The following is a 23,738-nucleotide window of genomic DNA, read 5'->3' on the forward strand; positions in this document are numbered from 1 at the left end:
TCAGTCTTGTTGGTGTTCAAACATCCATTCACGCACAGACACACAAATGATGCAAGGTGACCTTGAAAAACGTCTGGATAGCTGGCATGTGTGTATGTAGGCGTGTAAATGTATCCCTAGCATTTCCAGCTGAATCAGTAATGAGCATTTCATTACTTTAGCCTCAGCTCCCCAGGGAGCACGCATGTGCAAGAGCACACACACAAACACACACACAAAGAGCAGGAAGAGCATGGCCAAACGTAGCTGTAGATTATGCCCCCAGCAAACACTCATCAGAAAATAAAATACAATAAATAAATAAATAAAATATAAAATGTTATTACAGACATGTCTTCAGTGAACCACAGCCTCATGGACTCATCTCTCACGCAGTTTGTGGACTGAAGGAGTCCACAAACAGGATCATAATATTTCTTAAAGATCGCTAAAACCATAACACACGTAAAACAACAGCAGTAGAAACAAATCTCATGGTGGTAGTCCAACACATTCTCATGCCACATAGTCACACACTGTAGTGAAGGATTCCACTTGGCGCTAAAGATACACCCTTAGCATGCACCTGATGCACTACTACTTGACCCCATAGAAATGATGGCGGCCGCCTGTCAGACCTGTCATTATACCATCATTCAAATGATTGGTTACAGGGTGAAAATGTCACCGGTTAATTGACAGGCAAAAAAAAAAAAAAGATGGTTAGGTTAAGTTGAAGGATAAAATAAATATTTCCTAGAATGATCTTGTTACAACACAGAAAGTCTCACTCAGTCCTGACCCATGTGTCTTGATGCTAAGGAGTACCTTTAGCAACAATATGCCACCTCTTGGCTTCCCCTTCTAAACATGTTTAATTTTATAAGTCCTATTACCAAGCTGTGGTCATGAGCCAAACGTTTGTGCTTGTTACTAAAATCAATTTTGAAGAACAACTTCTTTTAGCTTCATTCACAAAAGCTCAATTTTATTCTTGATACATCATCTTTCTAAGAGCCAGTTACTGGATAATTACTGCAGTTATTATATTAGTGTATAAGTATATGTATTTATTGATGGTTAGGGAGAATCCTAGTCAGATTATATATATATATATATATATATATAATTTCATCACTTGTTCTAAATAACTGCATTTTAAATAAATGTGGCATCTATATGAATGGCTAGTGCTTGTTTTCAAATAACTATAATACCATAACAATTAACGCTTTCACTTGCAGTAAATCACCTTTCCAAGGTCACACTCACCAAGGTAAAGCATAGCCTCAGGTGGAGTCATAAAACCTTCAGAGGAAACATGTGGAAACACAAAGGAAGCTGCAGAGTCAATGCAGAAGATGAAAGGATGAACAGAGAGTGATTGGTTGAAGGTTGCACATAAACACAAACCAACTGGGGTGTTGGCTGTTATATGTGCAGCAAGGGGAAAACTAATTTGAATACATGAGGAATGAACCTCGAGGTGCAGCTAGACAAAGCAAGGGCAACAGGTTTTTTCAAAAGGTCAAGTACGAATTTATCAGCATCACTGCAGAGAAGAGGACTAGTAAACACATGATGTCCAATCAGATTTGCATAAAACAACCCATTCAAATATACACACGTGTCAGACAAAATAGGAGTCAGACAAAAAGACAGATAATAGAAACATGGATATGGTAGTTACTATTCTTTGGTGTGCAGCATTTTAGTGTAGTCATTTAGTCATTTTTTTATTTCTCTCAGCAGAACAGTCATTAACCGCTTCGAATAAGAGAGAAAGTGAGAGCAAAGTGAATGTGTAATTCTTTAATGGGCTGCAACTCCTCCCCTAAGGCTCTATCATTTTAAGTCTACTGTTTATTAACCAGTGCCACATGGGGAACACACACACAAATATATAATTATCTTAATGCTGTGTCTGCTTCTCCCTACTGTATCTCCTTCTTCTCACCCCTTAATTTTATATGTTTGTCTATGTGTATATGTGATTTAAGTCAACACATCTCAAGCTGTGAGACCTGGCACCATATAAATAAAACTGAAGATAACTGAGGACTAGAGGGAAAAAAAATGATGTCCACGCTCGGCAGACTTCTTGCAGCTTAAGTTTGTGTTTCGAAAAATTATTTTATATATGATAATATATATATTATAAGATCGACGCCCTCCATGCTGGAGACTGGGGTTTGACTCCCAGCTGTGGCTTTCCTCCAGTAGGGATCCTTAAGCAAGACCCCTTTACGCTTACCCTGCCTCTGCATGTAAGTCGCTTTGGATAAAAGAGTCATGTAAATGTAAATCTATTAACAAAACCAGCAAGACATTGATGTTTCTCAATGTCTGACTACGTCAGTACCAAATCCATTCATAACTGAGGATGTAATTTTTAAACACGGGATAATAATGTACTTTTCATTATTTATTATTATTATTTATGTTTTTTAAAGAAAGCTAATTTTTAATTGTAGATAGTGTATGAGCGTAAATGGTGTATTTTCTACACACAAAAAGGAATAAACCATTGGCTAATTCTTTGGAACCAGGGTTGCTCTCTTGACTAGAACAAAGCACTGGAAAACATTGGCCTTTCCCATTAAGATGAAATAGCTTTTAAAGGCTTTTTGAATATGACCCCAGGGAAGTAGGGGACAAGTGAGCAGAAAAAGGCTGATATGATGGAGGACGATACATGGAAGAAGGGCAACGAACAGACAATGGATAAGAACCGCATACAGCCAGCATTTAAACTGCAAATGTAACTATGGTCAACCAGATTTTAATGAATTGTAACAGAGGAGATAATGACATTACAGAAAGCCCAATGCAGAGAGACACACTGGTGCTTTCTCTAACATTATATCTCCCCATCTCTCCTTGCTTTCTCTCTTTCTCTTTCTTCATTGTCATCAAATAGGGGCCCATGGGAGGGCAGACCACCTGGTAACCATGGTTACAGGGACTGAATGCCCCTCGTGAGTACACATTCTCTTACATACACTCTCATACAAATACATCTTGTACTTGGCAAAGATACAAGCAGTTCCTGAACACAAACCCGGGTATGTAGTTGAAGCCTCTTGTTCTATGAGCCTGTTGTTTTGAGGGGAAAATGATCTGTGCTTTCCAGACTGGCATTAGTGGTTGTAATGTGACTCATGGATACCTGGAGGTTATCCACCTGAGTTAACACCGCTACATCAATGTTCATCAGCAATTACAGTGACACAGCATTAAGAACGAGAGAAGAGAAGAGAAGAGAAGAGAAGAGAAGAGACGAGAAGAGAAGAGAAGAGAAGAGAAGAGAAGAGAAGAGAAGAGAAGAGAAGAAGCTGTGATCACATTTACATTATTGACATTGTGGGGCCCAGAGACAGATACCACATTTAGAGAACACACGGTTCTTGGTGAATTGTAGAGAAAAATGAGAAATTAAAAAATTAAAAAAGAGAAAAACAAGGTTTTAAAAATGCTAATAGCTAATAGGTCAACAAAGGGCAAATTGAACGCTGGCCATGATTGAAAACTATAGGTGCCTTGTTCTCAAAATACTTATGTATACTGTTCACATGATAAACATATACACAGCACTAACTTGAACTCATCACATCTAAAAGCTCATATGTTAGGATGCCTAGTTTCTTTGTTCCTGATCTATGAACAATGTTTGCCAGGTGATTCTCTAGGCTCAGATCAATTTGCCTTGATGTGGAAGACAGACTTATAAAATAACTGCCCGTGTTGTGTAACAGCATGACTAAAATAACTTCTCACTGTTAAATGGTGAACATCAATAAAATACAGGCTTGGCGTTGCATTAAAGTTTTGAGGTTGGAATTCAGCGCCTGGCACCCATCACTCCACCTCTCATCCTACACTTGTCCCGATAAAGCCTAAATGTCATGAGAATCCCCTGTTCAGAAGTGCTGCTCGGCAAAAGAGAGGAAGAGAGAGAACTTTAGCTCATCTGTTTGTTAAAAAACAGAAGGTCAACATTAAGGAACCGCACACTACTGGATCTGTGTCACTCAGGCAGACAGAAAACCAGCATCCATAAATCATACACACAGAGATACTGCAGACACAGACCCACACAAACACACTTAAAGCACATATTGGAGCTATAAACATTTCATTAATTTGTGCATATACATCCTCACACTCCCAAATGCTTGCTTTCCCTGTGTGAGCAGACTTTTTGCTTTCATGCGCATTCTTTACTGTGAAATAATAACCTCCATATTTCAGCAATTCAGATTTAGAGAAGTGGTTTGTAGGCAGAATTTTAAAGAGAGTCAGAGAATATGGACTGGAGTGGTTTATGGTGCGTTTATTCACTCCATGGTGTTTTATGTATACATTAAGTGATAACTAGAGATTCAATGTGTAGTACAGGCATGAAAAGTACAAATAATTCAAAATAAAAAAAGAAAAAAATGTCATGTTCATGCCGATCTTTATGATTTGTGCACTATGATTGATGCTGCTCTAGTGCATGTGGGGCTTGTTTATATGCATGGAGATGCTGCATTCATTGTGGCTGTGAGAGACACAACCCCAATATACCAAGACCAGCTCAGTAAATCATAACCAGCAATTTTCTCAGAAAACAACCAGCATACTAGTTTCAGGCCCAGTGGGAGGCATGACACATCAAGGTTAGGAGAGAGGGTGTGACAAATGCACTAACAAATATCTTACTTTTAGAGCAGTTACATAAGGGCATAACCAAGTATAAGAAAACAAACATTTAAATATAAATGTGCCATGGAGACGTGTAATAAATGTCATGTGGTATAAAAGCCAGTCCTCCACACCTCCAGAAGTACTAAGCTACTGTAAAAATAGACACGGACAGTAAAGTTTTCCATAGCATATAGACGAGTGTGTAGCTGCAGCCTTAGAGCACTGATTCTCCTTCAGGCCTCTGGTTGGAGGTGACTGTGATATTCAACAAAATACTGGATCTGTTTGTTCTTATTATGTTGGAGCACACAGTTGTTTGAAAGAATATCACAACACTATGTAAAATAATCTGTGTAAACCAGCTGTTGAGTCTGATAGAACTAGTTTAAACCTGCTTTTTTTGAGACAGCTACTTACTGTAACTGGTGGGGCCAACCACACCTGCCAGTAAGTAAGTAAGTCAGGACTGTGAAACAGCTTTATAACCTGTTAACTTATTGGTTTTAACGTTGATTGTTGTTTTGTTAAGTCAGGAACCTTTAAATTTAGAGAGAAATACATTTAGAAAAACACACCTAAATAAAACTGTGTACCTAGAACGGTTTTAACATATTGTAAAAGTAGTAATTAGTAAGTTTAACACTCGGATCTAAATTGTTTTCAGGTCAATAACAGAAAAAGAAAATTGGTCAATAACCTCTACATATAGCAGTGCTTTCTCATTAGCTATATTATTTATAATACATTTAAATTGCATTCACTCTGTGGGATTGCTTAAAGGCACCTAGGAGTCCCCAGATCTCCCTCTGACACCCATGTATTATGTATGAGCACAAGCCCGACAAATAAGTCAAGATAAATGAATAATTACAGTTTATTTTTGTATTTCTGTTTTTGGGGTGACCTGGTTGTTAGAGCATCCTTTATCCCGAGCTGAGAGAAAGAAAAACTGCTGAGACCAGCAGAAAGCGAGATGGAAAAAGTGAGAGAGGGAGGGAGGGCAGTTGATTCTCTTAGTACTATCCCTCCCTCTGGGCATTTCCCTGCTGGCACAAGATATGTGGAGGCGGCCGCATTTTTAATCATCCACCATCCATGCCAGAGAACTATGTGTGTGTGTGTGTGTGTACACATGCATGTGTGGGTGTGTGTTTGCTAATGTTTGTTCCTCTATTTTTGTATGTTTGTTTGTGTGCATGTATGGGCACGTGTGACTCACCATTCTCCTTGCCAGATGCTTCGCAGCCATCTTCATCATCACAATCATCTCCGCTGCCTTTGTCTGTCTGTGCACTCCCACCTTCCTCTTCCTCTCCTCCTCTTCCTCTGGTTTTGCTTGCCCAGCCGAGCTCCACTAACAACTCCTAAACACAGCACACATAAAAATGTTCATATTACTTAATACACCTTTGCTAAAACTAGACTTAATAATTTAAACTATTAAAATCATGGTTGTATGTTGTTTCACCAGGTATTCCTCTCAGAATGTACCAGTGCTTCAACTCAAAAAATGTTATTATTAATTAATAACATTACAGACCAGTAAAATAAAAGAGAATAAATGTAAAAAACATTGAGTGTGTGGTAAAAGAATTTCAAAGCAGCAATTTGTCATTTTGGAAAATTCACCTTTTTGCCACATAACAATAAAAGCAAATAAGCCAGAATCATAGTCATCACTGCTCGTAAAGACGCTGTGGCGTGCTCTGTAATTGTTATCCTATACGAATTTTCTCCCAATAGTTCAACAATTCAGTGATAGAAAATGCATCTGCTGAAATTTTGAATCAAATATGGTGTTTCGACGTAATTCTTGTAGTAGTAAAAGGACAACACAAAGTTTTCGTCCAAGTTAGAAACTATAAAACACAAAATTCAAGTTATTAGGGTTTCACACATGCACAGCGACAGCAACATATAATTGATTCACTGTATGATGAATGTGTATTTTAGAGAATCAAGGTGGGTAATATATAAATTCCAGCTGAGGACAGAGATAAGGCAAGAAGCCACCAGTTTTAAAAAGGAAAAGATGTATTATACTGACATTTTACATTATTTCATTTCCCCCTAAGATAACATTTCTATATACAGTATATGGAGAGGGTGATGACACGGAGATTGTAACATCTATCATAATGATGAATCTAAAGAGAAATCTGTCCAGCAAATTAAATATTATAAGGCCAAATTGAGAGTCAAGTGTTTGGGATTTTATAATTACAGCCATTTTTTAGAACTTAATTGTCATGCAAGGTCAATGCAAAAAGTAGCTAACAATATTTCCTCGCCAACAACCATATGGTATAAGCTGTCCAGCTTTACAGGATAGGAAAACACAACAGTCAAACAATCTACGGTTTTCTTCAGTGTGACTCTGAAAATGTGCAGCAGTGGGACTATGTCTGCATAATTATTTTGCACTACATGTAACTGACAGGCCAAAGAATTAACCAATTTGAAGGTATCATGTAAACAGACATAAGTACAACATATGTGTGCTAAACATGAAATTTAAACCTAAGATAAATTAAACAATGCATATCATAAACTCTGCCTATGTTTCATGGTGTAATTCTCTGCTTGATAGATGCTGGGTGGATGTTTAGGGAGGGACGTCTGGCCTTCGCTGTACAGTAGGTGTGTAGCAGAAACAAAGAAAACCAAGGTTAATATATGACAGCATGTCCAAGGGGACATGTAGACAGACTAGACTCTGTGTGGTGATTCAACATCATGTCATCGGACTGCAAATGAGGGCTGAGGGAAGACAAAAATACATTACAGCAATGTTTCCACCGGGACTGTGCTTTCTTAGTCATGTGGAAAAGCTAGAATTTAAACAGAATTTGGGTCATGTGGCATTGAAAATATCAAGTGAAACCAGGCTTGCAAGAGAAATTATTCAAGAGTGGGAGCTTCAGTGTGGTCTGTCTTATAGTTAATAGAGGAAGGGGATTTTTTACTTATTTCTTATTTGCAAAGTATAAAAATAGTGCAGTAAAACTAGTGCAGCTGATTTTTGTATCAGCTCACACAATGAATATTTATTGTTAGCAAAATGTAAAATATTCACATATATACAAGTATATTGTACATGTTAAAGGTACAATCATTGCACAAGATATTGTATGCAGACACTGTAGGGCCTGTACTTCATGTGATCAGGCAGCAATTATTACAAGATATTCCTATTAAACCATTGACAAAGCATGAGTTAAATCATCCCTATTATTCCTATTAAATGAGTTCCAGTAGTGGTCTTTAAGTGTGTTGTTAAGTGTAAATTTGTTAACTTTGGACAGAGACAGACTTGTTGCTTCGAGTCTTTACTAGGCTAAGCTCATCTGCTGCTAGCTGTATCTTCATATTTAATGAGCAGTTATTGAAGTGGTATAACTATCTGCAAGGAAGCAAATAATCCTCTTTCCCAAAATGTCAAATATTTCTTTTTACAAAGTATAAATTAACTGTAATTGTCTGTAATAAGACATTATCTCTGGTTTTCCTGTACTGGCATCAAATGCTGTCACATGATGTAAGTTGTTTGCTGCATGATTAGTCAATAAAAAAATAATTAACTAATTAAGAACAGTATCTGGAACACTTCTAATAAAGCCATCCCTAGCCATGTTATCATCAGCTGTCACTTAAGAAGAAAGGTGGATGAGGAATGGCAAGACCACAGTCCTTTCTTTGCAGGGGCAGCACTCACAGGACTGATTGGGCCCATTCTGACTGGCTGAGCATGTACATACACATTTAAACTGCGAGCATAAAGCGAGTGAATATGCTAACAGAATCCCATTAGAGGGAAAAGCCTGTGTGAAACACCCGCTGCTGCAAAGGTCTAATTAACATGTAATACAAATTGGGACAGTGGAAGATAAGAAGAGACAGAAGGAAAGAAAGAGAGCAAGACAAACCTCCAATGCACAGATAGTAAAATAATTAAAATCCCTCGGATGCTCTTTGTCCTGCTCTCATCTTAGCTCTGCGTGTATGTAAATGGCAAACACGAATAATAATTTATAAATTGTGTCTATTAATGTGTGCCTCCGATGAATGCTAACATGAAAAAAACCAAGACCTAGTGCTGGTTTTCAAACGGTGACTCTTAACTCATTCAAAGGACAATAACTAAATCACAATGTGCACTCATGCACAGCTGCGTTACATCTGACTTTTTATCCCTATATTGGTTTGTGTTGTGTCCTATTGTGACTTCCACTGTTGCTCCAGTTGGAATGCATTACCAACTAAGTTTTCTTATTCTCATTGCATTTGAGTATGTGTTCACTTGGCACCTCCTCCATGTTAATGATGGGTGGAATTAATGGACTCAGTACCAAAATTAGATGGAGCACAGAAAGTGTTTCACTAAAAAGAGAAAAATAAACCTGGCATGTCCCATCGTGTGATTTTTCCAGAAATATTTCATAAGCACCCCAATCACCAGAATTGATGAAGTATTGCTACATTAATACAAGTTATTTGTATTCCTTTTTTCAATTTAAACTGGTTTTCTGATTCTACAAGTATCAGCTCTGATCTAATTCTGTCTTCATCAACTTCATGATAATGGCTAAAACGAAAACTATTTTAAACAAAGTAGCTACTACTACAGTAATAACTGTGTCACAGATCTCCATTGTTGGCCAAAAACCATTTTAATTAGTTACATTGAGTCACATTATTAAGCTGGGTGACACTACTCCTTCTTCATTACAATGAACGTGTCTATTGTTCATTTTGAATTAGTTCTACATTAAATATCCTCTTATCATAAATTTGTACTAGTAGATCAAATATGCCACTGACAATAGTTCATAACAAATGCCCTGTTTATTCCTGATTAATATTTACAGTTGTTTATGTTATGAACTTCATTCATTTATTTTAATTAATTTTAAAAATGCTTATCTTAACAGTAGGGGGCTGCTTGAAATTAGGTGGACTAATGAAATGTTGGTCTTGGTCTTTGTGTGGAATTTATTTATAATAACGTTTCTTGCTTGTTTGCGCTTTCTCCCAATTTTCTATGTAGTTACTAGTCCGCCTTCCTATTTGCCTGACTAGATGACTGTATCTCCTGTATGTCCTGACCAGCCAAAACAGACTCTAGTGCAAATGATGATCATCACTAAGAATTACCCTGATGCATTTATATTATTTGGATCAGAGCTGTTTAATTGGTGAATTAATAATTTATTATTAAATAATAGTAAAAGTTAATATTAATAGTTAATAAGCTGTAAAAAAAGTGCTCAGATATTTCGGTAAGTTGAATTTGCTCTCCTGTTTTGTACTCAGCAGCCCCTGCGTTGCCTACCAGTATCTACTCTTCTTTAGGAAACCAGCTCTCCTGGAATAACTACAGATTACAGATACAACTTCTGATCAGTAGTGACTTCACAGATACAGCTTATACATAAAATATATATTACACTCCTAATGTACAACATGTTAATGAGATTATATAACAGTAGTTGGTAACTTGGCTTGTTCTTGTCTCATTAGTCACATCATGACTCACTCATTTAATAGAATAATTGTAATGTTTTGAATATTTCACATTAGCAGATTAGACTAGAGTGACTGATCCATTGGTTGATAGATGACAGAGTTTAAAAAATGCCGGTAAATGCTGTGGGTGCCAAGCAATTGCTGCTAAGCTGCAGACACTGCTACGATACGGTGCCTCTTAACTGTTTTAAATGTGAAACCATGTTCTCAAAAATCTCACATACAGAGGTTTGTATATAACTTAAATTCAAACTCACTACACTCATTTCGTCTTCATTATACTGACAGAGCAGTTTATGAAAACAGATCAAAGCATGAAGGAAAATATTATAGTGTATAAAACGCTGTTCAAACATTCACAGAGAGAGGAGACACTGGAGTTAAGTGTAGACGCTCTATGGCCAGCTGTAGGCTCCTTTTTTAGTAGACTGACATCGGAACAGTTGGAATATCTGAAAAGCAGATAAAAGCGATGATGCTACAAAAGCCATGTTGGCAGAAATTAGTTTGGACCTGATACTTATGATGAGAGGATCCATTATGTGGTCCCTAAAGAAAAAGACTGCAGCTGTGTCTGAAGAGTATGTGCCGTCATCTCTGGGTGGCACACTTCCTCCTCTTTTTACTGAGGCCCTGAACATGACATGTTTGGGCCACAGTGTCAGCTGAGCCAGTTTAACAAGCCTGGTCACTAAAGAGGTCGCAGAAAGTGTCAACTCTGCCCCCTCGGCTGACACAGCAGAGGATATAATCAGTGCACCTGACACTTACCCAGAAAACCTTGATGCCATGGTTCAATGGATCTCAACCACAGAGGTAGAGAAGTGCTACAAGCCCTGTACAGACGACCAGTGGCAAACAACATGTAAAAGACGACAACTCACCAATCACATCTTTGAAAGTTGAAAGCCAGGAGACAGGAACAGGGTCTCCAGAGAACAGGGACAGTTGTCTAGTTGGCTAGTTGTCCAAATAGTGTGGTGGTAAGATTGCCATACTCCATGTGGGAGACTTACACCTATCCTGCTGTTGCTTTGGATAAACTGTGTAAAAGAGCCTCTTCTGAATGAATCCGAAGCAAGTGAGGTATGAGGTACAAGGTAGGGAAAGTGTAAGGAGGTCTTGCCTATGGAGGTAGGCCAGCAGGGCCGCAATCTTACCACTACAAGAATAAGATCCTCAACAGATCCACTTTGTTTTAAATTTGTTGGTGACCTTTCGTGATTGACAAAGTGTCAATAAGATGAGGTGAGACGGAAACTTGTGATTGTAACATTGGACAGACAAACAGTGCAAAGAAGAGGTCACAGTCACCTTGACCTCGGACCAACAAAATCAGTTCACAAGAAGGCACATAACGTTGAATATTATCCTCTCATTAAAAAAAGTAAATTTTTTACAAGAAGAGAAATATTTACATTGCTTACTATTCCTCATTTGTGTACCTGTGTTAGCTGCTCCAGTCTCTGTTTTGCCTCCTTCAGGACAGGATCCCTGTTACGGACAATCATCTCTGGGTTCTCCCTCTGGGCTTTTAAAGTGATGCCAACCACACGGCCTGCATAACTACAGAAAGACAGAACAAATACGAGACCTCCGGTAAATTTTCTGTCCCAGTTCTGTTGGGTGAGTGTGTATGTGCATGTGTTGCTCTCATACCCCAGTTTCCCCTCCAAAAAAACTATACTAATGAGTTTGGGCTGGTCGTGATTTACTTCATGTGCATGGACACACACACACACACACACACACACTAACACATTTGTTCTTCTATCAATGGGAAGACGCTGAATAATGTTTCTGTTGCACTAAATGTCTAACCCATTTCCTAACCTTATGCTAAATCTACTCTAAACCTACTGTAATTCTAACCTTAAACCTAAACCCAAGTCCTAACAACCAAACACGCATTTGAAGTTATGTCAGAAAGTGAGGACTGGCCAAAATGAACTCACTATTTTTACTTTACTTTTATTAAATAACATTACAGGATTAACAGCAACTTCAGCAGTACCTTCTGATATCTCATTTTCTGCAATGCACTTAAATATAACGACTCTGCTGAACTCTTGTGAAGATTAATTTGGTGGTATTGACTGTGGTCGCTCTTGCACATCTTCCATATTCATGTTTTTTTTTTTTCTCAAGCAACTATCACATCATTTTATCTGTGTAGGGGGGCTGGAGTGGGTGGATCAGAAAGAAGATGATGTGAGAGAAAGGCAAAACAGAAGAAACAACGGTCCATGAGTCATATTTTTCCAAGTTCCAAACCAGCTTTGCTAGCTAATACAATCAGCCACCAAGTCACTAACCGCTATCCACGCCCTCGAAAACACAAACACACTCTGGCTATGGTAACGACAGAACAGGACTGTGGGAACCAGAAACTTAAGACATGGTGGATGAGTCTAAAATGACTTGACTAATGCCAAGAGATGGTGTAGTGGTGAAGACCCCAGCCTCTGGAGCCATGCTTACTCTGCTGGTCTGGAGCCATATCCCACCAGAAACTTCTGTCTGATGCATCAAGCCTCTAATTACGTTTGTCAAATCTCTGTTTTTTTCACACAGCTTGTGTTTTCAAGCATATTTTTTCCTGATAAAATGTCTTATTCAAGTCAAAGTAGTTGGCTCTGTTATGTGTTTTGACTTCATTAAGCCTGACATTGGCAATCCACAATAACTGACCTGAGATCCTCATAAACTATCTCTGTGAGAGATACGTTTTTCAATCCTACTTTGGGCAGACTCACATTAAATATGCAACCAATCACACAGAACATCAAGATCTAGAACTGTGTGGTTAATTTAGAAGAGGGTGAGACTATCATGGGAAAATGAGGTCATTAGAGAGGCAAAAATAATAAGATGCTGTGGGAAGAGGACACATCACACAACTATAATAATATAACCAACAGAAACATGACTATATAAAATAAATAGAATTTTAAACTGCTGACACTTTCTATATATTCATTTGCCTAGAGTTATTGTGGGAATAAACAATTACTACCAGTTTTCTGCTAATCTGCTAGATGTTGTTTTACCCCAAAAGAGTCTTTTTCAACTTGCTTTCTGTAACTTGTAAGGAAACAGTCCAAGTCATCAATTACAGGTCTCATAGTGCCTCTGTCATTCAGTTTATTTGTATTAATCTTGTTAAATGCTTAACAAACATTTAATAAATAATTATAATTAATAAATAATTCAACATGTATCATTTGTAACATTGTGCTGATTGATTAGCAGGTAAACTATTATTACATTTATCTAATTTTTTTTTTATCTAAATAATAATTATGACATATTTTATTGCTCTTCTTGGAAAAATGTTATTGTTGGACAGATGTCATACAGTCCATGTTGGCACTACTACAGGTTGCAGTGTCTTGCCTCGACACTTCAACATGTAGGCAGGAGGAACCAGGAATCTAACTACTAACCCTGGGGTTTGTTAAAGACTCCTCTACCAACTGATCTACTGCTGCCCCAACATGCCTAGGCATGCTGCAGTAAGCATAGCTTTATAGAGCCAGAAATCCAGGGTTAAATTTAACTGGTTAACCCACTAATCTTACTTCAGGAGACCGACCATCTCTTTGTATTGCTTCATACACATTTCAACACTATCTCCATGGAAACTGCTAATATTGATTACACAGCTGCACAAGTAAACAGTAAAAGAAGTGCATCCTTGTTCGTGTCTATTTATATAAGAAATTAAATCAGTTTTTACTCTTTGTCTGGGCTGAGAGACTGTGGCTGATAAAAACACTGACATGACCAAAACTGAGCATCCTGTGTAAAACTATACTGGTTTACAAGTAAATATATTAACATAAGTGATGAAAAGCTCAGCAGACCCCCTGAACTGATTTTATAAGATCCAAGGCATTTGAAAGAGTAGAACATGTGAGGGAAAGAGGAGGAGACGGACAGGAAAAGAGGAGGCTGAGTGGGGAGGATGAAAAAAAAGAAATAAAAGCTCAATTAAAAACCACAGACTTTGCCCCAAGGGGAAATCCCAAGATTCCTTAGACTCCAGCAAAGATTTTTGGGATCAGTATGAACACCACACATACACAATGAATTAGCTACAGGCGCAAAATTGTCAGCACCTCACAAATATTCTGGCAAATATCATGTTTCTTTTATCTTCATTAAAGCGGGGAATGCGCTCAACTTCATTAGTAACAATGCAGCTAAAAGCTACCAACAGTTGATTGACCTTTATTTATACAAGGTTAGCAAAGCATACTTCCTCTTTTACCACAGTTACAAAGATAAATCAAGTGAAAAGTATATCAAACTAAAATAATTAACACTGCTAGTCAAAGTATTATAAGCAGGTAAGAGGCATAAATGTTTAGATTTTCCTAACAAAACAAGTTCACTAATCACTAATGCAGTGCTTGATTCGAGATTATTAAAATATAAATAAAAGATTGCAATTTTCCAACAATACATTTGTATTTACAAACACCAAGGGTTCTGTCTCTCAGTAAAGAAAGACATAGTGACCTAATCATAAAAAATAGAGTGCTAAGCACTGTCATTATCTCCAGTAATGAATCCAAGGGCTTAATAGTAAATGGAATCTAAAGGCCTAAAGGTGGAAGCAGAAGCATGTCTACAAATTACATCCCCATTATCAGGAAGGAGGATGAGGAGAGGCAAACAACTCCAACAATGCTTTTCCATCAATTCCAAGGTTTCTGCAAGCCAGGCTTTTGTTGAAGATTACTAACACATTTATCAATATTATATTTAAATGTAAATCTTTCTGAGAGCTCTCAAGGCTTTTATATTCTGTGACCTTCTCAATATTGAAACCAGTCACAATGGAGACATGCAAATTAAATGTAATATACTGTTTATCTGTGGATCTTGAGAAGAGCATGATTTCTGCTGTAAAACAAATGTCTGCATTAGGGGCATATTACAATAAAGGATAGAGGAGGTAACACCCTATATGTAAATCTAACATGAAAGTTTTCAGCAGAAATGTAGTGAATGGCATTCAGATCTTTTGCCTCTCGCCTCCATCGATTGACATATTTTAATACAAAGAAACTAAATATATGTATATACTTATAGTCTGAGAAAAGAAGTTGCAGAAAATAACATCTGTTTGATTATCTGTCAAGTGTACAAATCTTCTTTCAGAGTTCGAATAATAAATCACACCTTGTGATTTGTGTTTTATATTGAAGTTAGAAAGAAAATAACAGCAGTTACAGCACATGTAAAAAGTTTTCTCATGTTACAACCCTGCTGTTAAACACTGTCACTGTCAGGTTGCTATGTCTGTCTGACACCAGATGATAATACTGCAGAAAGCGTGATCCAGACAACACAGAGAGGTATGACTGTGAGTGACACTTAATAAGATCTGGATAACGACAGACATAAATCACCAGCACTGTCATGACAAAGCTGCTCTGCTGCTGCCCTCGGTTACAGCAGGGTTGCTAGCAGTAACACACAAAGAGGTACACTGCATACACCTGCGTGCATGTATACACGAACGCGTGCACACTCTGATCTGTCTTGTGAGAATGCTTATTGACATACTGCTACAACAGCATAGAAATAATGTTCTTGTTCATCTGTAACAAACAACCACCATTAGTTCATCAATCTGTTAAATTTGAAGACTGATCTGTAAAAAAATAAAAGCTTTTCTTAGAAATGTTTGAGTCTATACTCTTGAGAAACGAAGGATATTCCCTATGGGTTTTGGGTTAAAAACTGTGTATTGTGGACTGAGTCCAAGTTCGGGGTGTTTTGATAAAAGTGAAAAACATACAGTGCAGAGATCAGATGCAGAGGCCATGAAAGGATGATAGTTGCCTGCCTAACACAATCGGTAGGTAGTGGAGGTGGAAATGTGATGATCTGAAGATGCTTTGGCAATGAGCATCCTCAGTCAGCACAAAATCCACTCTATGCTTAAGAGGCATGATATTTTCTCTGGGCAATGACTAATTTGGAATAACTTCATATTGCAGCAAGACGATAACCCCAATTATTCTTACTGGTTGTGTAAGAATTATCTGCAGAAGAAAATAGCTGCTGGTATAAGGTCTGATAGCTTGGAGAGGTCAACCACCAGTTCTGAATCCCATCATGCTGGTGTGGGAAAAGCTGGACCAAAGAGTTCAGTAACCCTGCACAACCAGCACAAGTCATAGAGGAAATCACACCTGAATATCTGCAAGGCTGATCAAAAAATGCCTCAGATTAGCAATGCCAACAAAGAGTTCCAGTACTTATGGTATTAGGCTAGAACGCCACAGAGTATGTTCTGTTTTTTTCTAGGTGCAGACAGAGAAATACATCTGTGAGGAGGGAGTGGGAGTATAAGGGCATTTCCAATGAAACCCTTCCTAAACTTTCACCATGACATCTTAATACTTAACCTCAGCCATTATCCGGACTATACCCTAAAACCAATTCTCATGTTCACAGAAACACATTGAAAATAAAAAATGACATGACATGGTGATCTGAGAGCGGGGTCTGTAATGTTAATGAGTCAGAACCTCAGTTGTAAGTCTAACTACATTCCTGTGGAGTCGTTTACATGGCTCTTTCACAATTATACACAATCACAGACACATCAACTATACTGACACCTAAGCCTTATATCTGTACCTCTAGTGCCAGAGGTGGATGTGATATGCTGTGGTTTGGATGGCTTTAGAAAAACTGCACTTAGTATCACTTCTCTCCTTCTGGCCAGTTATTGGTTTTATCAGCATTTCCATGACTCTGTGAAACATTATTGCCTGATGTAAAACAGATTTTCATGTATTTAAAAAATATCAGTTGTGACAGGTCTTTAGTGTTAGAGGCAGAATGCCACATTACTTAGCACAGTGACTAGAGGCTTCCCTCTCCTGGAGACAATGAGAAATTACAGTTCTGTCTACATTGGAAGTACAGATTAATCAGTCTGTAAGATGCAAAACACACACATTTAAAAGCTTTTAACTGAAACAATCATTAATATTCTTGCATAACGTTATCAACACAATAGTAAATTACCATTGTTTTGTAAAGCTAGGGTGAAGATTACATGCTCTGCATTTATGTGAAAATTATACAATCTCCCTCTCGATTAATTTACATTTATGTGGAGAGATGTTTGATTTCTTTTATTAAGTTTGCTTTCACTTTTAGTTCTGTAAAAGTATTCCCCCTTCCTCTGTCCATCCTTGCATCAAGTACTGTATTCACAGTCACTTATTGAAGGTATTGTGTGTATGATTTAATAGAAAACTCGGTTGCAGTACATAATTATTTTAATTATATTGCCGTCCTGCATCAATATCTTCATATTGTAGGGTTCTGTAGTCTCTAGATTATGTGCATCAGAGCTTATTCTGAGTGTTTAACAATGTCCTGAAAAGATCTTTTTCATGTCATACCAAGAGAAGCACGTGTAAACTGATGAAATGTAACACTACTGTCTTCCATTTTGATGACAACACCCTGGAAATAGAAGCTCATTGTTAACAAATATGTTAATATTTGAATCTGTGCATTACTACTGCTAGAAGTCAAAATGTCTGCAATGAAAAAGGTCCACAATAACTGAATGTTACTCCCAGTCTGAAATTAGGTGAAAATAAATGAAATGCACCTGTGTTAGTTGAATGTGGGTGTCTCTTTATATCTTCTGGCTTCTATTTAGTGATTAAAATTAAAACACTGCACTTCATAATGTGAATTTAATGGTGATTCTAATAACAGCTTTATCTGAAGGTGTCTCTTGTTACATCTCTCTCCTGTACTTGCTCTGTTTATGTGTCTGAGTCTCTCACCTGTGTGGGTGTTTGTGTAGGTGGATATGGTGGATTGGCCAGTAGCAACTGGAGGGTAGTCTTCTGCCAACTAGGTCCTGCCATCAACTTAATTTATGCATGGCCTTGAGCCTTCAGTTTGGCAGAGTTGGTTGGCAGCTAATAGAAGTGTTTTTTCACGGGTCTCCAAATTGTTAGACTGTTTAAGGTTACTTGTTGGTAGATGTACTCTGGCACTGTCATCAAGTTGGTTAATATTAAATTCTGTGTTTCTTTTGTATGCCTTTTTCCTGTTTATTTTTAAATCAATTGTTGGTTCAAATGTTTTTTTTTCTATATTGTTTTGACATTCTAAAGATAAAAATCCCTGCAAGAAAAAGACATATTTGAAATACATTATTATGAGTATTGATTACTCATTTGGGGACATTGGAGGAAATGACACCTACTCTTATACACTACACTACACACCTACACCTTTTATTTCCCTCGACAGAGGTGTCACTCTTCATTGCCACATTATCTTGAAATTGAGAAGGAAAAGGAGCTTTGTCATCTACTCTCACACTTTCTCATCATTGTGTGTGCTTCGCAAACTCTTTCTTTTTCTATCTCACACATACACACACTCACCAACAGAGACATTTGTAAGTGAAGTGGGTCAGAGGGCGGAGGAGATGAATGGAGATCTGAATAGAAGGATAGAGAGATGAATGGATGGCTGAATTAATGAATGAATGGGCAGATAGATAGATACAACAGAGAAGAAGATGTAAAGAGGTCAGAGAGGCACAGACTGACTGCACTTCAACACAGGCTAAATACAACAACTCTTCTCACCCTCTTAAGTAAAACGTTACCTTCTTATAACCATTACTTCTTTTTCCTGAATAAGTTACTTGAAGTGTTGTTCAAATTTCACCTGACACAGAGTAAGTAAACCTGAACTGGGGATTGGGGATTTTGGGATGGACTAAATGGGACAGAACGTGAAAGAAACTGACATTGATATCAAAACCTTGTGTGGACACAGTTCTAAAACGTAACACCAAACAATTTAACATATAATTTCAGTTTTAGATGGCTTCATTTCCTGCCATAATGTTTAATTTTGATAAGCCTACAGGACAGCTTCGACAGAACACTTACGTAAGGTAACAATTTATTGGTCCCCCAGGGGGAAAAAATACTACAATAATATAAATTACAATGAAAAAAACACACGTAGACAAAGCTACAACATACAGTTTAGCAACATACACAATAGAACAATGATATTATTACTCCAACTAATGTATAAAGGGTATCAACAAGGACAGTGGGGCAAGTAATTGTAGGTATTTGAGTCTATTAAGAGCAGTGATGGAGATTGTGAAGTGTAATGGCAGCAGGTCACCCTGTCCCTGAAGGTGCAGCTCATGGCGATCAGGGTGTCCTGTACTTGGTGGCAGGTATTGTTTATTATGGTCAGCCTTTCTCCCACTTCTTCCACTGGGTCTAGAGAACAACTGAGGACAGAGCTGGCCTTCCTTATCAATTTGTCTAGTCAGGCCCTGTCTGCAGACCATGTTTTTTACGGGGCAGTGGTGTTTTCTGTCCTGTCCTGTCCAGTTTGTTGTTGAGGTAAACACCCATGTATTTGTATGTCTGAACAGTCTCTAGGTCTACTCCTTGAATGTTTACCCGTCTGGTTGAGCCCTGTTTTTTCATGCAGAAATCTACCACCAGCTCCTTGGTCTTACTTGTATTGAGCTGGATGCTGTTCCTGTGCCACTGCTGAACAAAGTCTTGAATAATAGTCCCACATTCATCCTCTGCTCTGTTAGTGATGCACCGTACAACAGCTAAGTGCTAAGTGGTCAGAAAACTTCTGTCTGACATATAGAGGGTGAACAGGAATAGAATTGTCCCACGAGGAACCCCTGTACTACAGAACACTGTGTTTGACACACAGCCCTGTAGTCTCACTCACTGTGGTCTGTTCTGAAGGTAGTCCATAATCCATCACTGCTTGTTCCATTTTATCCTTTAACCAAGATGGGTTTATTGGTGTATTGAAGGCACAGGAGAAAACTGAGATTTAATCCTCACAGTGTTTTCTGTTCTCTCCAGGTGAGAGAGGGACCTGTGCAGGAGGTACTGTAGATGACAGCATCATCCACCCTGATGCATGGGTGTTAGGCAAACTAAAGTGATCCATACTTGGTCTCAAAAGACAACACAGATTAGCAAGGCCCAGCCTCTCAGGAGTGTTTTTAAGATGAGACGTTAGGGCCAGTGGTCTGTAGTCATGAGGCTCCCTGGGGTGTGCAGTCTTTGCAATTGGCACAAAACAGGATGTCTTCCACAGAGCTGGTACTCTCTCCAGCCTCGGGCTCAGACTGAAGATGATCGGATCCCTACTGTGTGGCAATGTTTTGGCTCAATAAAGTAACCTGCTTCTTTATTTTTTATTACATGTACTGCAATCATACTGTAACAAAAACATGTTCAGCTACACATATTGTGATATAAGTGAGGTGCAAGCTATTTAATTTAAGCCATATATTTATAGCGATATTCTCCTAAAATATCAGCTTGACACAAATAAATAATAAAGCCATTATATATAAGGTTTACTGCACTCGTGATGATAAAGCAAAGTGGATATGTGAGTATGTGTTTGTGTAGAATGACCCTGTTTCATAGGGTTGGTAGACCATTAATGGAAAAAATTCTCAGCAACCGATTCCCGATTGAGATGGACAGAACTTAACGTCTAAGTGTGTCTCTGCGTTTATGAGTGTGTGTGAGTTAGACAGTGCTGTGTGCAGTGAGTTGTCAGATCCCATATTCTGTGTGCATTGCAGGGGGTGTGCATGTTAGCTGGTATGTGTCTGTTGGAGTGTCTTTTTGTGCATGTGCGTGAATGTATGTGTGTGTACCCATTTGTCTTGTTAGCAGTCAAAGCTGCCAATGTAATCACCATGAGAAAGACTCTGGAAACGAACTCCCTAACCTTCACAACCCTGTCACCCCCCTGCCCTGGCAACTATTAAGAGCCACATGCGCACACACATACTTATAAACGTGTAATAGGCTAAACTTTTGTCCTATGTTTGTAATTAAAAATTATTCTGGCATAAAATATACACAGCCATGAATTACTTTATTTACCTATTACAGTCATTTAATGCTCCTAAGGCATTCTGTTTCATTCTATTATACCATGTTTATCAAACATAACAAAAACCTAATTTACCAATCAATATTACTGCAGCTTCTGGACACTATAAAGAGTCAAGAGTCAAGCGAGTCAATTTTATTTAAATAACCTAATATTGCATAATTGAATCAAGAGATATCATTATCTGTACAGCATACAATACTTATCCCTTATCTAATCTGATGTCCTTAGACCATCTGATTGGATTGGTTATTCTAATGGAATGATAAAGACAGCCATGCTATGGACTAGCACTCCAGTCACCAGACAAGGGATAAATTAACTAGTAATAAGCCTGATTCAAGAGTACTGCACATACCTGAAATTTCAGCTCACGCCTGATCCCAAACAAAGAAAAAATATACATTTCAGAGCACAAACTTGGCATGGCAAACAAAGCCAATATTATCTCTGCTGCAGTTGTATATCAAATACCAGAAATGGGAGATTTACTTCTCATAGTGTGTCAGAGCAACTTCGACATGCTTTATGTCTAGTAAAATTATTCTATAAATGTATGAAATAAAACAGACACAAACCTCTCCACAACGTCTTGGCCACTCCAGCATGTGTGCTGCTCAACTTCCATCTCACTCTCACAAAGCATCTCTGGCAGCTCTGAGAAAAACCACTGGTACCGCTGGATAGAGCCCTCAAACTCCCTGAAAGAGAGACATATAAAGAGAGAGAGAGAGAGAGTTGTGCACAGCTGAATGCTTGGGTTGTTGTAAGTAAGAGTAGTATCAATGTAACATATGCGTTCATTTGTTCCAATTTATACATGTCATGTCCAATTCCCTGTGAAATCCCTTCTGACAGATTCTGATAAATGACTGGAAGAAACAGGGGGAAGAGAAACAAGCTCACAACACTTCTAATAATGACTGGATAACGAAAGTCTGATAAGATGGTTTCATTTAATGAGCTGTTTGATGTTTTATTTTCAGAAGTCACACATGACTTTATCCCTTGGGAGGAATTACATAAAATAATAAAGCTATTTTCTTATTCAAATACAATTAAAGCCACGGAGAGATTAAAGCTAATTCTCTTTGAATTTCTAGTGGGGATATCTATGTGCATTATAGCTGCACTGGATCATTCTCACACAAAGTACAACTAATTGAAAAAAAAAACTCTAATGTAAATAAAATAGTTTCTTTTGACTTGGCTCTTCTTTAAGGGCTAAGGACTACTGCAAATGACACAAGCAGACGTGGTAATAATGAACAATGAGGATGTACTGTAATATTCCAGTAAAGAATTCAATTTAAGAGAATAATTGAAGAAGATTATTTTACCTAGAAAGTTTTTTCAGGCTTCGACTCTTGTCACCTCTGGAACCTTTAAGAGGGAACGACCTGGTGGAATACATATGGGTGCAAACACAGATTAATAAACCCACAAGAAAATAATAGATAATAAAACAAAACATAGAATAGGTATAATTCTGTTATGACTGAAAGTTGAAACTAAAAAAAAACGTGCCATACTGTCTCTCTGTAAAGTGCTTCAACTCACCGTTGATGATCAGCAGGGACCACTGAGGGAGGTGAAGTCACAGATGACCTCTTTGAGGTTACTGACGTAGCAGGAGTCTCAGGGGTGGTAACATGCAAGTTGGTGTGATTTGATGCATGATTTGCACTCCTCATCATTGGACCAGCTCCCTGGGGACCACAAACCTTCTCTACCTAAGGAGTAGACAGTTTGCAGGGCAGTGTTTTGGAAAAGATGATGACATGACTGCTTTTTAGAGGAATGCTTCAAAAACTTTCAAAATCTAAGTCTACAAAAAAAAAACAAGATCTAGTCAAGATTAGATTATTTAACTTCTGAATAACTGATCGTTTTCACAGACATACTGTAACACTGTGTATAGTATTTAGTATTTCTTCTTTTACTATTTCTAGTCTTTCTGTTCTAACATGTTCCATATTTTTTGTGCGACACAAGAACAGTAAGCTCCAAAAACAGCACTTAAATAACTTACTGCTACCTCAAACCCATGGTGCAATTATCTGTTGACCCTAAACGCTGCACATAAAAACTATAAACTGTTAAACACTTGTGTGTGTTTGTTTACCTCTCAGGAATCTACTCTACTAAGTCCACAATGTTCTCTCAAGTTGCATGGCTACTCTATTTCTTCCTCCAACTGTGTGTGCATGCATGTGTTTGTGTGTCGTCTGTTTGTCCAGAGATTAGCCACAGAAACTTTCTCATCACTCAGAACCCAAGCTGCATTCTGGGTATCGGTTGTCCCGCCAACCACAGTCTTTGTCTGGCACTGGATCTGTATTCACACTCACATACACACTCAAACACACACACAGCCTGGGGGGAACCCCAGATTCTCTGAAGAATGAGGCTGTTTTTAGCCCATCTAGGTACAAGGCTTTTGTGAGAAGATCCAACTGCCAGGCTGAAAGAAACCAATGGCCTTCTTCACTCTGTGTCCAAAATTCAAATGACTTTATTAATGGGGTATATGAGTAAGGATGCTTCACCATTTTGTTAATGGTTCT

General features: G+C 38.0%; 1 protein-coding gene across 3 annotated transcripts in view; it reads right to left on the bottom strand.

Annotated features, from left to right (window-relative positions):
- Window positions 1-23,738, bottom strand: part of LOC113150991 (glypican-5-like) — a 38,154-nt gene that overhangs the window by 5,836 nt on the left and 8,580 nt on the right. For all 3 annotated transcript variants that reach the window (XM_026343791.1, XM_026343783.1, XM_026343776.1), the window contains 5 exons: window positions 22,732-22,904; window positions 22,512-22,571; window positions 21,750-21,872; window positions 11,640-11,760; window positions 5,888-6,032 (listed from right to left, as the gene is read on the bottom strand). In XM_026343791.1, the coding sequence (XP_026199576.1) occupies window positions 5,888-6,032; window positions 11,640-11,760; window positions 21,750-21,872; window positions 22,512-22,571; window positions 22,732-22,904 (622 nt within the window). The remainder of the gene's footprint in view (window positions 1-5,887; window positions 6,033-11,639; window positions 11,761-21,749; window positions 21,873-22,511; window positions 22,572-22,731; window positions 22,905-23,738) is intronic.

This window comes from Anabas testudineus, chromosome 4 (assembly GCF_900324465.2).
Source record: "Anabas testudineus chromosome 4, fAnaTes1.2, whole genome shotgun sequence".
Taxonomy (NCBI): Eukaryota; Metazoa; Chordata; class Actinopteri; order Anabantiformes; family Anabantidae; genus Anabas; species Anabas testudineus.